The following is a 12134-nucleotide window of genomic DNA, read 5'->3' on the forward strand; positions in this document are numbered from 1 at the left end:
AACAAAAATATGTAAAGATTCACATATAATACCTTAGTATCTGTTTAATATTCCTCTTCCTAGAAGGAAGTGTGTGTGATTTTTAAAAAAGTCAGAGTTTGGAGTGAGAAGACCTGAGACTGATTATGATTTTAGACAAGCTACTTAATTGAACTTCTATTTGCTTATCTATGAAATAGTGATAACAGTTTTCCTCTCTGACGTTATTACATGTATGTGAAAGACGTATGTGAATATAGAGTGAATATAAACACATATACTCAAAAATACAGACCAATGAAAATAATTCTCTCTGCTCTACTCTGTGGAGTTTAAATTTTAAGGAAATGACAAAGAAGATTTTAAAAGTCTAGTCTTACTTATAAAGGATCATGTATGTCTTATATATATGCATATGGTTAATTTATGCTTTTAATAATGAAACTAGGGAAAAAAATCAGTTCAGTTGAACACACAAATAATTTTATCAACATAGTATTTTCAGAGAAAGAATTCACTTCATTGAACTATCACAACACTGAATTTCACAGTTAAACCCACATGCAGATTGTAGTATAATTTAACATAATGTGTTTTGATGGAATGTGTTAAATATAAAATAATCCAATGCAATTTCCATTTAGCACATTGTACAAAATGAATTCTTCAGTGGAATTAACAAGTTCATAATCTCTCCCATAAGGTGCTATGTATTCAAAGTGCTCTGTAGCAATGAGGTTGAGATCAAAGAAAAATACTGTAGAACTCCACACAAATGCAGCTTAGTAATAAATGAAATTGGATATAATGGAGAGGAAACCTATTTTATAATGTAAGACAGTGGAGATCTATGATGTGCCATGAGTGATGTTCATCCTTAAAAGGGGGTGGGGTGGAAGGATTTCACATATATATCATTACAGTCATAATAAAAATGAGTTTAAAGTTGAGGTCATCACTTTTATAGTGACCATCATTTCCTCAAGTGAAAAGACAGAAGAGACACAGAGGGTAGAAGAGACAGAAAGAGACAAAGTTCACGGTACTTCTGCAATCCATTTTCCAACTGAGACTAATCTTCAGTACAATCAATAGTCCGTGACAGCAGTTTTCAGACTATAGTGTACATCAGAATTACCCAGAGGGCTTGTTAAGACACCAATTGCTCTGCCCCACCCACAGAATTTTCAATTTAATAGGTATGAGACAAAGGCAGAAATTTGTATTTGGAACAGTTCTAGGTGAGGCTGATATCCTGATCAAGGCCGCATTTTGCGAACCACTGGTCCATTATATTAATACCTTTGATCACTGAATGACTCCTTTATTAAAATGAAACACACCTCTAAAGATAAAATATATATATATATATATATATATATAAAGATAGTATGCCTGATTTTTAGGGACATAGGGCAACCAGTGTGGACTGTACAATGATTAGGGCAGCAATTCTCAACTTTTTCTACATAGCAAAATCAACTGAAAAATTAAAACAACAAAACAAAAAACTTATGCCTACACCCATCTAAAACTAATTAGATCTGAATCCCTGGGGTAGGATCAAGGATTGATTCATTCATGAAAGTGCCCCATGAAAGTCTAATGTGTAGTGTAACTGGAGAATCACTGCTTTAGGACATCTTCTTTCACCTCCTTACATAATGAAAAGATAGCAAAACATATGCGCCCTTTGAGACACTGGTGTATGAACAGAGATGTCACAGGGAAATTTAAATCCCCAAGAGACACAGCTACACAACTATTTCTAGTGATATGGGGGCCAGGGGTAATTTAGAAAGCAGTCATGACCGTTGGTTTGCAATGCACTGCAGGGTTAGTTCACAGGTTTGAAATAACAGAACCTGGGAAGTTGAGCAGCATGCTAATTTAATCCAAGTTTCTTTTCCACTGAATGACACCAACCAGAGTCTAGAGTCTCAAATGTTGGCATACAGGCTGATGTGCAATGTTTACCTGCTATAATGATTGTTACTCATTTTACTCAGCTAAATTATTTACTACATCAATTTAATTTGAGTGGCCCTATACATAAGTCCCCCAAGGATAAAATGCCACAAGCATTTACCTGTTCACCTCAGAAAGCAAGACTATAGAAACATGCAGAAAGAAAGGGCATTTTGAAATAAGATTTAGACGTTAAATTACTGATCTGGCATAAATAGAAAGCATGACTATTTATTAGTAAATAGACATGCCATGGAACCCTTTTCTGGAAGGACTTACAGGTCTGGAGCAATCTTTAGCACTGAAGGTACCTGGAAGAACATTTAGAGCTCATTTTCACAGACAAAGCCAAAGATATTAAATCAAATGCTCGTGTATGAAGCTGGGACTAATATGTGATTATAAATAAATAGGAATTTAAAGAAACCCCAGATATCAGGACTGGGCCTTTCAGGTAATCTTTGGTAAAAGTCAAGCATTTGAAAATGATCAGTTTGATTTGAATATAGACATGTTAACTGTGTAGAATTAGGTAAGAGCCTTCCAGTCCTCCATCAGAAACCAGCACTCTAGGAAGGAGCTGAGCACCTATTCTCAAGGTGCGTGAGGTGCTACAGAACAGCTGGCAGATTGGAAATCGCTCAGACAAGCACAGGGATTAAAAAAAAAAGTTCTGGTGAGATATTCGGGTGAATCCTTCTCCTCCACTCCAAGTCTTCTGGAAGACATCTTGAAAATATCCTGAAAGACAATAAAAAGGATAGAACTATGAATATAATCACTCAGAATAGTAGAAACCAGGCATTAAGGATACATCGTGCAAATAATAGAAACACAAGGAAATGCTAGAAATAATTTTGGTCTTTAGTTATAATCATCAGTACTTTACAGATATATGTTTTAACATGCTTTAAATATTTTAATATATTTTATTAATTTATGCTATATATATTTATTAAACTTTACAGAACTTCAGAAATAAAGACAGCCCATTTAAAGGGAAATTAAGCCTTTTTCCTTTTGTCCCCATGGCACATGCTCTCCTCTGTATCTATCTTCCTGGCCCTGTAAGGGAGAGGAGGAGGATCTCACTGCTTGAGAGCTGTGCTTGCGAAGACAGAGGCTGGGATTTAGAGTTGTACAGGGTGTAGAAATGGGTCCCTGTATGCCTCTGGTCTGCCTGTCCATCTTGCCCAGCCCCTATCCTGATGGGCTCAGCAGCCCCTGGAACTGAAGCCTGTGTGTGCAGGCACTGATAAAGGGATGAGACAGCCCACAGGAGAAGAGGCCCCAGGTGGGAGATCTGTGTAATCCTGCAAACAGGTCGGGCTTAAACTCACCATCAGCCATGAAGTCTCTTAGGCCTTCCCCGGACTCAAGGAAACATCCAGGTCCTCACTTCCTCTTTGCACTGAAAGGTCCTGCTTCTCTTGGATTTCCCTGCAGTTGGGCTTTTCAGGGAGTGTTTCTGTGTCCTGTGGACTCTCTCTCCTGGCTACTGACCTACTCTCTTGGGATAATTCCAGTCTAAATTCTTCAGCTTCCCCTGACTCCTGCTCCCTATCAGGACTCCCCATCCCTGCCTCCTCTCCCACCAACTCAGACTCAGCCTCCAGTGTGGTTTCAGCCTTCTCTGCCTCCCCAGCTGCCCCTGGCTTTGGAACCTTCCCTTCCAGGTTAGAAGGTTCCTCTGGAGCCTCAACCTCAGCCTCCAGTGCCGAAATTGCAGTCATCTCCTCGGCCACTGGCACATCCTCCCTGCTCAGCACTATCCCCTCTACAGCCACCTTCTCTGCAGCTGCTGTTTCTCCTGGCATCTCATACACTGTGTGCCAAGCTTCCTCCCCAGCAACATCTGAAAAGGAGGAGACTTTATTTGCTTCTATTTTCCCCTCAGCAGAATCGTCCTCCCTCTCTGCAGCTTCTTCTGAGGCTCCTCCTCCTTGATGGGGGTCTTCCACAGTCATAACCACACCATGCACGCTCCTGTCCCCCTTAGGGTCCCCATTCTTCGGCACTCCTGTCCCCAGTGTGCACCCTTTATCCCCCTTCTCCTCTGCATCCTCATCCATCATGTCACTGAATTTTCCTGCCATCATGGAATCTCCCTCGGGAACATCTTGGGTCAAGGCTGTGATGGCTACTCCCTCTGGCCCCTGTAAAGGCCCGTCTTTATTCCTCCCTTCCTGGCTGGCGACCATGTCTTGATCTTTGGTTGCAGACCCCTGGGCCTCACCTGCATCCCTAGGAGTCTGCACCCTCTCTGTGGACTTGGTTTCAGGAGCTCCTGACACCCCCTCCCCTGCAGGGGTGGACTGCTCTTCCTGCTCTTCGTGGGCCACATTCTCACTAAAGAGCAGCTCTGCTGAGCCTCTGTGCTCTGTGATTCCGGCACCTCTCAGTCTTTCCCCTCCTTCCCCTTTCCCCCAAACTGTTATGTTTTCTAGGGAATTTTCAAATCCAGGGGCCGCTTCAGACATGTCAACCTCCTTGTCTCTCAGGGAGTCCTCTCCCCGTTGCCCTGTGTCTTCAGTCACTGCAGATGCCCCCGTGGCTGCTTCGTCCTCGGCACCACACTCCATTTCTTTTGGGGAGGCTTGTGTCTCTTCCTCTGGTCTTTCTTCCTGCACAGGTTCCCTCTTTTTCCCTTCAAGATTTTGTTCCTCTTCTAAAGCGTCTTCATCCTGAAGCACCTCTGCCCTCGTCACCTTTTCTCTCTCAGATTCAGTTTCCCCCAGAGGTGTTTTTGACCTCTCAGCTTTGCTCCTCTCTCTCTTTTCTGAGTCTAATTCCTCAGGTAACATTTCTTTCCTGTCATCATCTTTATTAGACTCTGACTCCATCACCATCCCCTCCTTTTCCACCTGGTCCTTACGAAGTCCTTCCAGGCTGTCCACTGAACTCCCCATCTGAGTAGCCTCAACCTTCTCAGAAGTGGAGGAGCTCAAAGGTGTCTCCATCCCCGCGACTGCCTCTCTGTCTTTGGTCGGCTCGTCTCGCCCCAGCATTGCCTCTTCTAAACCCTCCTCTCTGTCAGATGTAGCGTCTTCTGTGGATTCCCTGTCCTCTAGGTCTGTACATGCTTCCTCTTCACTGTCCTGCACGCCCAGCTTTGCAGACCCAACCGCACTCACAGCCGCGCTGTCAGAATTTCCCTTCTCTGGCCTCACTACCTCTCTTAGGGCTGCTGTCTCCTGAGCACACCTTGAGTTCAGAGCTGCTGCCTGGCTTGCCAGCACTGCCCTCTCTGAAGCCTGCCCACCTTCAGAAGCTGCCTCCTCCGTCTCCAGCACTGTTTGCATCAAGGCCTGTGCCTCGGCAGCCTCACCTTCATTCAGACCTCCAGAGTCTTTTGCTACTTCTCCTTCTCTGGCACCTAACCCTTCTTTATCTTGCCTTCTATCCCCTTCTGCTTCTGCCTCTGCCTCAGCTGCCATGCCCTGAGAGAGCTCTCTTTCCTCTGTAAACTGTCCTACTAATGCCAGCTGTTCTACTTTTGGCTTCCCCTGCCCCGAGGGAACCTCATTAACCCCGGCTTTCCCCCTCAGTGCTGTATCCCCTTTTCCTTCTGTGTCAGCATCCCTGTGTTGAGGACCTCCACCTTCTTCTGCTGCTTCTTTCATCTCTAGGGTATGCTCTTCTGATGCAACTTGCTTGGACTTCTTGTTTGAGCTCAGTGCAGTCCTTTCCTCCACCACTAGATTCCTATCCAGTGCTATAAAATAAGGTTAGAAATCAAGGTTACTTTAATCAAAGTGCAGGAGGAGACATTACATATAATTTTCTATATATAAGAGATATTTATATATAATATCAAGGGGCTACTGATATTACATTTCATTTCCTCAATTCTAGGATGCCATCAGCTGTAACATGCACCATGATTTAATAATGGCTTTTCGTGATGAAAAAAAAAAAAGAGCTATCAAATTTAATGGACACACATTGATATTAAAGGAAATTGAACATCAGAACTGTTGAAAACAAACAAAAAAACCCTATGTCTTAGAATAATAAAATTTCGCTCCCTCCCTCTCTTTCTTATACACACACACACACACACACACACACACACCCATACACACATACATATATCCCACTTTCAAATGAAATATTAGGACTTGCAGAAAAAATTATGCAACAAGGAAAATAGTGAGGATTTCATTTTAGCAATCATTGTTCCCTACTGGACAATAATATGCTTGTTCTCAGCCTAGGTTTCTTGTACTCATGTGAGCATTTAGCAACAGAATCATAATGCAATATGAACTGATCATTATCCCATACATTGCTCCCATTAAAGCTGCTGCTGCTGAGTCACTTCAGTCGTGTCCAACTCTGTGTGACCCCATAGACGGCAGCCCACCAGGCTCCCCCATCCCTGGGATTCTCCAGGCAAGAACACTGGAGTGGGTTGCCGTTTCCTTCTCCAATGCATGAAAGTGAAAATTGAAAGGGAAGTCGCTCAGTTGTGTCCGACCCTCAGCAACCCCATGGACTGCAGCCTTCCAGGCTCCTCCGTCCATAGGATTTTCCAGGCAAGAGTACTGGAGTGGGGTGCCATTGCCTTCTCTGCCCATTAAAGCCACTATATCTAAATTTAGTCATCAAATAACTTCATAGCTTAAGGTAAGACTTTATACTATAGATACAAATTTGTGTTGTGGGTCAGAATACCTCCCCTCTACCTTCAGAAATTGATTTGCCTTTGGCAAAAGAGGATCACAGAGCAAGACAGGACTTTGTAGTCTGGGACAATTTTCAACATAAATAACCTACTTGAAGCATTTCATAAGTTTCTCATCCATACTTTCCTGCAAATCTGGGTGTGTTAGCTATCATACTTCAATAAATACAAGTTCAATATTTCTTAAAAGGCTCCAGATAGATTTCTTATCCTTTAGCAAATATGTGCATTTCTGTTGTAGTGATCCACACAAAATAAATAAAAGCATTCCAGACCAAAGGCCAAAGCATTTAAATTTTTCAACTGCAGAATAATACTTAGGGAGATTCAGTTCAGTTCAGTTCAGTTCAGTCGCTCAGTCGTGTCTGACTCTTTGCGATCCCATGAATCGCAACACGCCAGGCTTCCCTGTTCATCACCAACTCCCAGAGTTCACTCAGACTCACGTCCATCGAGTCAGTGATGCTATCCAGCTGTCTCATCCTCTGTCATCCCCTTCTCCTGCCCCCAATCCCTCTCAGCGTCAGAGTCTTTTCTAATGAGTCAACTCTTCACATGAGGTGGCCAAAATACTGGAGTTTCAGCTTTAGCATCATTCCTTCCAAAGAACACCCAGGACTGATCTCCTTTAGAATGGACTGGTTGGATCTCTTTGCAGTCCAAGGGATTCTCAAGAGTCTTCTCCAACACCACAGTTCAAAAGAATCAATTCTTTGGCACTCAGCTTTCTTCACAGTCCAAGTCTCACACCCATACATGACTACTAGAAAAACCATAGCCTTGACTAGACGGACCTTTGCTGGCAAAGTAATGTCTCTGCTTTTGAATATGCTGTCTAAGTTGGTCATAACTTTCCTTCCAAGGAGTAAGCGTCTTTTAATTTCATGGCTGCAATCACCATCTGCAGTGATTTGGGAGCCCATGCTCAAACTACCATACAATTGCACTCATCTCACATGCTAGTAAAGTAATGCTCAAAATTCTCCAAGCCAGGCTTCAGCAATATGTGAATCGTGAACTTCCAGATGTTCAAGCTGGTTTTAGATAAGTCAGAGGAACCAGAGATCAAACTGCCACTGGATCATCAAAAAATCAAGAGAGTGCCAGAAAAACATCTATTCTGCTTTATTGACTATGCCAAAGCCTTTGACTGTGTGGATCACAATAAACTGTGGAAAATTCTGAAAGAGATGGGAATACAGACCACCTGACCTGCCTCTTGAGAAACCTATATGCAGGTCAGGAAGCAACAGTTAGAACTGGACAAGGAACAACAGACTGGTTCCAAATAGGAAAAGGAGTATGTCAAGGCTGTATATTGTCACCCTGCTTATTTAACTTCTATGCAGAGTACATCATGAGAAACACTGGGCTGGAAGAAGCACAAGCTGGAATCAAGATTGCTGGGAGAAATATCAATAACCTCAGATATGCAGATGACACCACCCTTATGGCAGAAAGTGAAGAGGAACTAAAAAGCCTCTTGATGAAAGTGAAAGAGGAGAGTGAAAAAGTTGGCTTAAAGCTCAACATTCAGAAAACGAAGATCATGTCATCTGGTCCCATCACTTCATGGGAAATAGATGGGAAACAGTGGAAACAGTGTCAGACTTAGGGAGATTAGAGCTTCTCAAATGGTCCTCTCTATGCTTTCTATCAATCTAATCTTCTTTGTTTGCAGAAGACACTGGAATAGATTCTACAGAATAAGTTATAATGCCAGGGTGCCGACTTCTAAATAGTATAAATATATAAAGTAGGCAAGTGTGTCTTCCTCGTGGTTTTCTGTTGCTTGCCCTTTTGGCTAACCATCTCATCCCTACCCCATCACCAACAATCTCCCAGAAACCGAAAGCCCTGATCTTACTCACTTCATCGTTACTCTGTTACTCCATCTGGGACTGTCCTATAACTGCAGTTCCTCTCCTAACACCACATATGGCTGTCCTCTGTTCCTCCTCTTGGCCTCTTATGAGCTATTAAAACAAGCCATTATGAAGTCAGACAATAGCAGCTGATATTACATTTCCCTTTAAAAATGTATTTGGAAGGTAACTTTTGATATATTCATTGAAGGGAGTCACAGAAACTTCCCCAGGAGAAGGGATAAGCTACCCACTCCAGTTTTTTTGGGTTTCCCCTGTGGCTCAGTCGGTAAAGAATCCCACTTGCAATGCAGGAGACCTGGGTTTGATCTCCCTGGGTTGGGAAGATACCCTGGAGGAGGGCATGGCAACCCACTCCAGTATTCTTGCATGGAGAATCCCCATGGACAGAGTAGCCCGGGGGGCTACAGTCCTTGGAGTCACAAAGAGTCAGATGCAACTAAGCACACAGCACAACAGAAACCTCAGGTCTATCAGTAGCATGCCATTAAATTTTATAGGAGGTCCTCAGCATACCACAGCAGTTATTTATTATATTAAATGTAGAGCCAAATGGGCTTCCATGGAGCCAGTTCACCTGAAAGAATACGGTTTGTTTTATTTCATTGCAGATTACTAGATTTAAAACAAAATTAAATGAAAGCCATGAGAAACAACATATCAAGTCTCTTTAATAGTATGTGTATTACTATTCAAATTCCTGCATGAAAGTGTACTTCAATAGTCAGTTATAAAAAACATTTAAGCAAAGTCCTCTGTTTTGCTAAGTTGACCTCTAAATTTATGGATTAATTAAAGAACATTCAGGAATACAGGGTAATAAAATTGCCTAACCACTATGTAATAATATATTGTGCCTAAAAGTGGTAATGGCATCTAGCTGAGTTATTACACACACACACACACACACACACACACACACACACACACACAGGGGAGTCAGACATGACATTCCTGAAGCAAGGGAGAAAGCGTAATTGAAGCCCTTCTAAGAAATATCAATACAAAAACATGACGTGTTTTTGCTAGTAACCTCATGGGCTTTTGAAAAAAAATAATGAATATAAGAAACCAAGCAATATTCACAAACAGGGGCAATTTGATTTAGTGACTGAGTGTGTACTTGGGAGTCAGACAGATCTGGGTAAGAATGCCAGCTCTGCCATATAATTGTGTGAACGTGGGCAACATATCTCTAAGTATTCATTCTCTTATCCTAAAGCGATAATAGCAATCTTTGACTCACAGAATCTTTTTAAGAACAAACCATAAAATGCTTGGCACAGTGCCTGGCACACAGAGAGCCCTAACAAATCTCCCTTCCACATTCCCCTCTCACTGCATACAATATGCGATATTTTCTTGCTTGAATCAGATTTAACAGGCAACAACTACTCTGCCCGCGTTGCAGAAGTTTCGGGAGGTATATTAGAACTCCTCTGGCTGAATGCCCACTATGAGAGACTTGGATTCTTGAAGCCCCGAGTCCTCCTGCAGCTCAGTCCACTCAAGTTCGGGTGTCACCTGGCCGTCTCCACGCTCCCTGGGGGCACCTGAGCTCAGCGAGCCAGTCTAACTGCAAATCATCTGGCCGCTACTGTTTGTCTTGAGTAACACAGTCCTTTTTCTCTGACCCAGGAATCTTGTGTCTTCTGATGCATCTGTGAAACTGTGAAATTTGTCTGCTTGAAAATAGAGTGAAGTCTCAAATACCTTACAGGGCTTGATGCCCATCATTAAAAATTGGATGTGGGGGTTATGTGACCACATGATGAATACAATGAAGCCCCCTCTCCCTCCCCTACTTTCACACACACATACATGTATTCAAATCGGGATATTTTTAAAAAAATTATCTACTAAATACAGGGAAACCTGATTTCAAGGACACAGGCTGTGTGACTAGATATGTATGAGTCATGGTCTGTTGAGTCGCTCTAATTGGCACTCCTGCAGCTGGAAGACTCATCATCAAGAGCCAGGTCATTTGCTGATGGCAATGAATTCTTGCCTAATTTTAAAAAATGAGGAGTTCAAATAAATCATCATGAAATGTGTCTGGGCTCTTCAAGTCTCCAATGGGTCAGTTAGGCACATCCACCTAACTGGGCGACAAGCTAAGAAATAAGATTGGTCTGAAAATCCCTACCAATATTTTCTGTTATTTGCAGTCCTTTTTTACTATCTGAAATCCTTTTTAAAAAAACAAACTCTAGGCACCAATGTATTCAAAAAAAGAATAACTTTCATATCTGATGTCAGCTCCAAAGCTCCCCTTAATGCCTCTCAACCACCTCCTGCCATCACATTCACTGGTCAAAAAGAAAATAAAGACGGAAACAAGGATAAGAAGATGAAAGATGGAAATGGCCCTGCCTTTGGCAGAGGCTTTCTGAAGATCTTTCCTAGGTAATGATGCACCCTTACCTGCACCTGTGTCAGTCTCCAGCTTCCTTGAGAGCTTCTCTCCTTCGTCTGTGCTGCTAACACCAGACTTGTAGTCGTAGTAGCAATAGAGGCTAGAGTCCACAGCTTCAGCTGCTACCTGTTCAACTGATTGGAGACCACATAAAATATCAAAAGGTATTAAAAACAGGTCAAGGAAACATTGTAAGTGAAACAGCAGCAAGTGGGGTTAATTTAAAAGCATTCACGTTAAGACCCTGTTTTTAAAATGTCAGGATTAAACAATGTCCAAGCTATGATTTCAAAATGAAAAAAAAAAAAAAAAGGAAATCATGAAGTAAAGAAATCCATGCAAAGAGATACTTACATTAAAAAAAAAAAAAAAAAAACAGAGGCAACAGCCAGAAGCAGTGACAGATTTGCCAAAGGCACATGCAATGAAATGACTGTAAAGGAATTTAGTTGCCTTTTCCTTTTTAGAAACGTGTTATGGCTTTTATAATCCCAATCATCACTAGATTCTTTTAGATCTCTAAAACTACCAGAACCGTAGCATAAGCATTTTATCCATTAGTAGATATTTCAGTGATGTGACCCCAACACTCCATGTGGACAGAGCAGAAAAGATATTGCATAATTCCTATAAATTTGACAGTAAAAGCTGCTGTAGACATTTCTGTTTACCTGCACTGATTACTAGCACTGAGCTTTAGGAACGCAAAGACCTAAAGAGATCAAGTTCCATACTAACTGTGTCACCTTGGGTAAGTTCTTTGGCCTAAGGCTCAGTCTCATCTTCAGTATACTCATCTGTCAAAAAGAGATATCTTAGTGATTAAATGGGGAGCATTACATGAAATAATACCTGTGGAACATGTTTATGTTTAACTTATTAGCAAGTGCCTAAGCACCTAATGGGGCTTCCTTGGAGGCTCAGTTGGTAAAGAATCTGCCTACAATCAGGAGACCTGAGTTTTATCCCTGGGTTGGGAAGATCCCCTGGAGAAAAGCATGGCAACCCACTCCTGGAGAGTGGAGAATTCTTGCCTGGAGAATCCCCATGGACAGAAGAGCCTGGCAGGTTACAGTCCATCCTTGTCTACATCCCTTACTTATCATCAGATCCTGTGTCTCTAAATCTCTGACAGCTATCATCACATCACTTCCTGGTTAACAGAAGCTCACAGAAGAATACTAGACCTAGATTA

General features: G+C 42.1%; 1 protein-coding gene across 1 annotated transcript in view; it reads right to left on the bottom strand.

The window, feature by feature from the left end:
* Positions 1–440: 440 nt before the first annotated feature.
* The window catches only part of ERICH3 (glutamate rich 3), a 126881-nt gene continuing 115187 nt past the window's right edge, over positions 441–12134 (bottom strand). Inside the window, exons 13-15 of the mRNA XM_012173877.4 lie at positions 10948–11073; positions 3288–5662; positions 441–2688 (exon numbers count right to left, since the gene is read on the bottom strand). Coding sequence (XP_012029267.3) covers positions 3306–5662; positions 10948–11073 — 2483 coding nt within the window. The 3' untranslated portion in view covers positions 441–2688; positions 3288–3305. The remainder of the gene's footprint in view (positions 2689–3287; positions 5663–10947; positions 11074–12134) is intronic.

This window comes from Ovis aries, chromosome 1, assembly GCF_016772045.2.
Source record: "Ovis aries strain OAR_USU_Benz2616 breed Rambouillet chromosome 1, ARS-UI_Ramb_v3.0, whole genome shotgun sequence".
Taxonomy (NCBI): domain Eukaryota; kingdom Metazoa; phylum Chordata; class Mammalia; order Artiodactyla; family Bovidae; genus Ovis; species Ovis aries.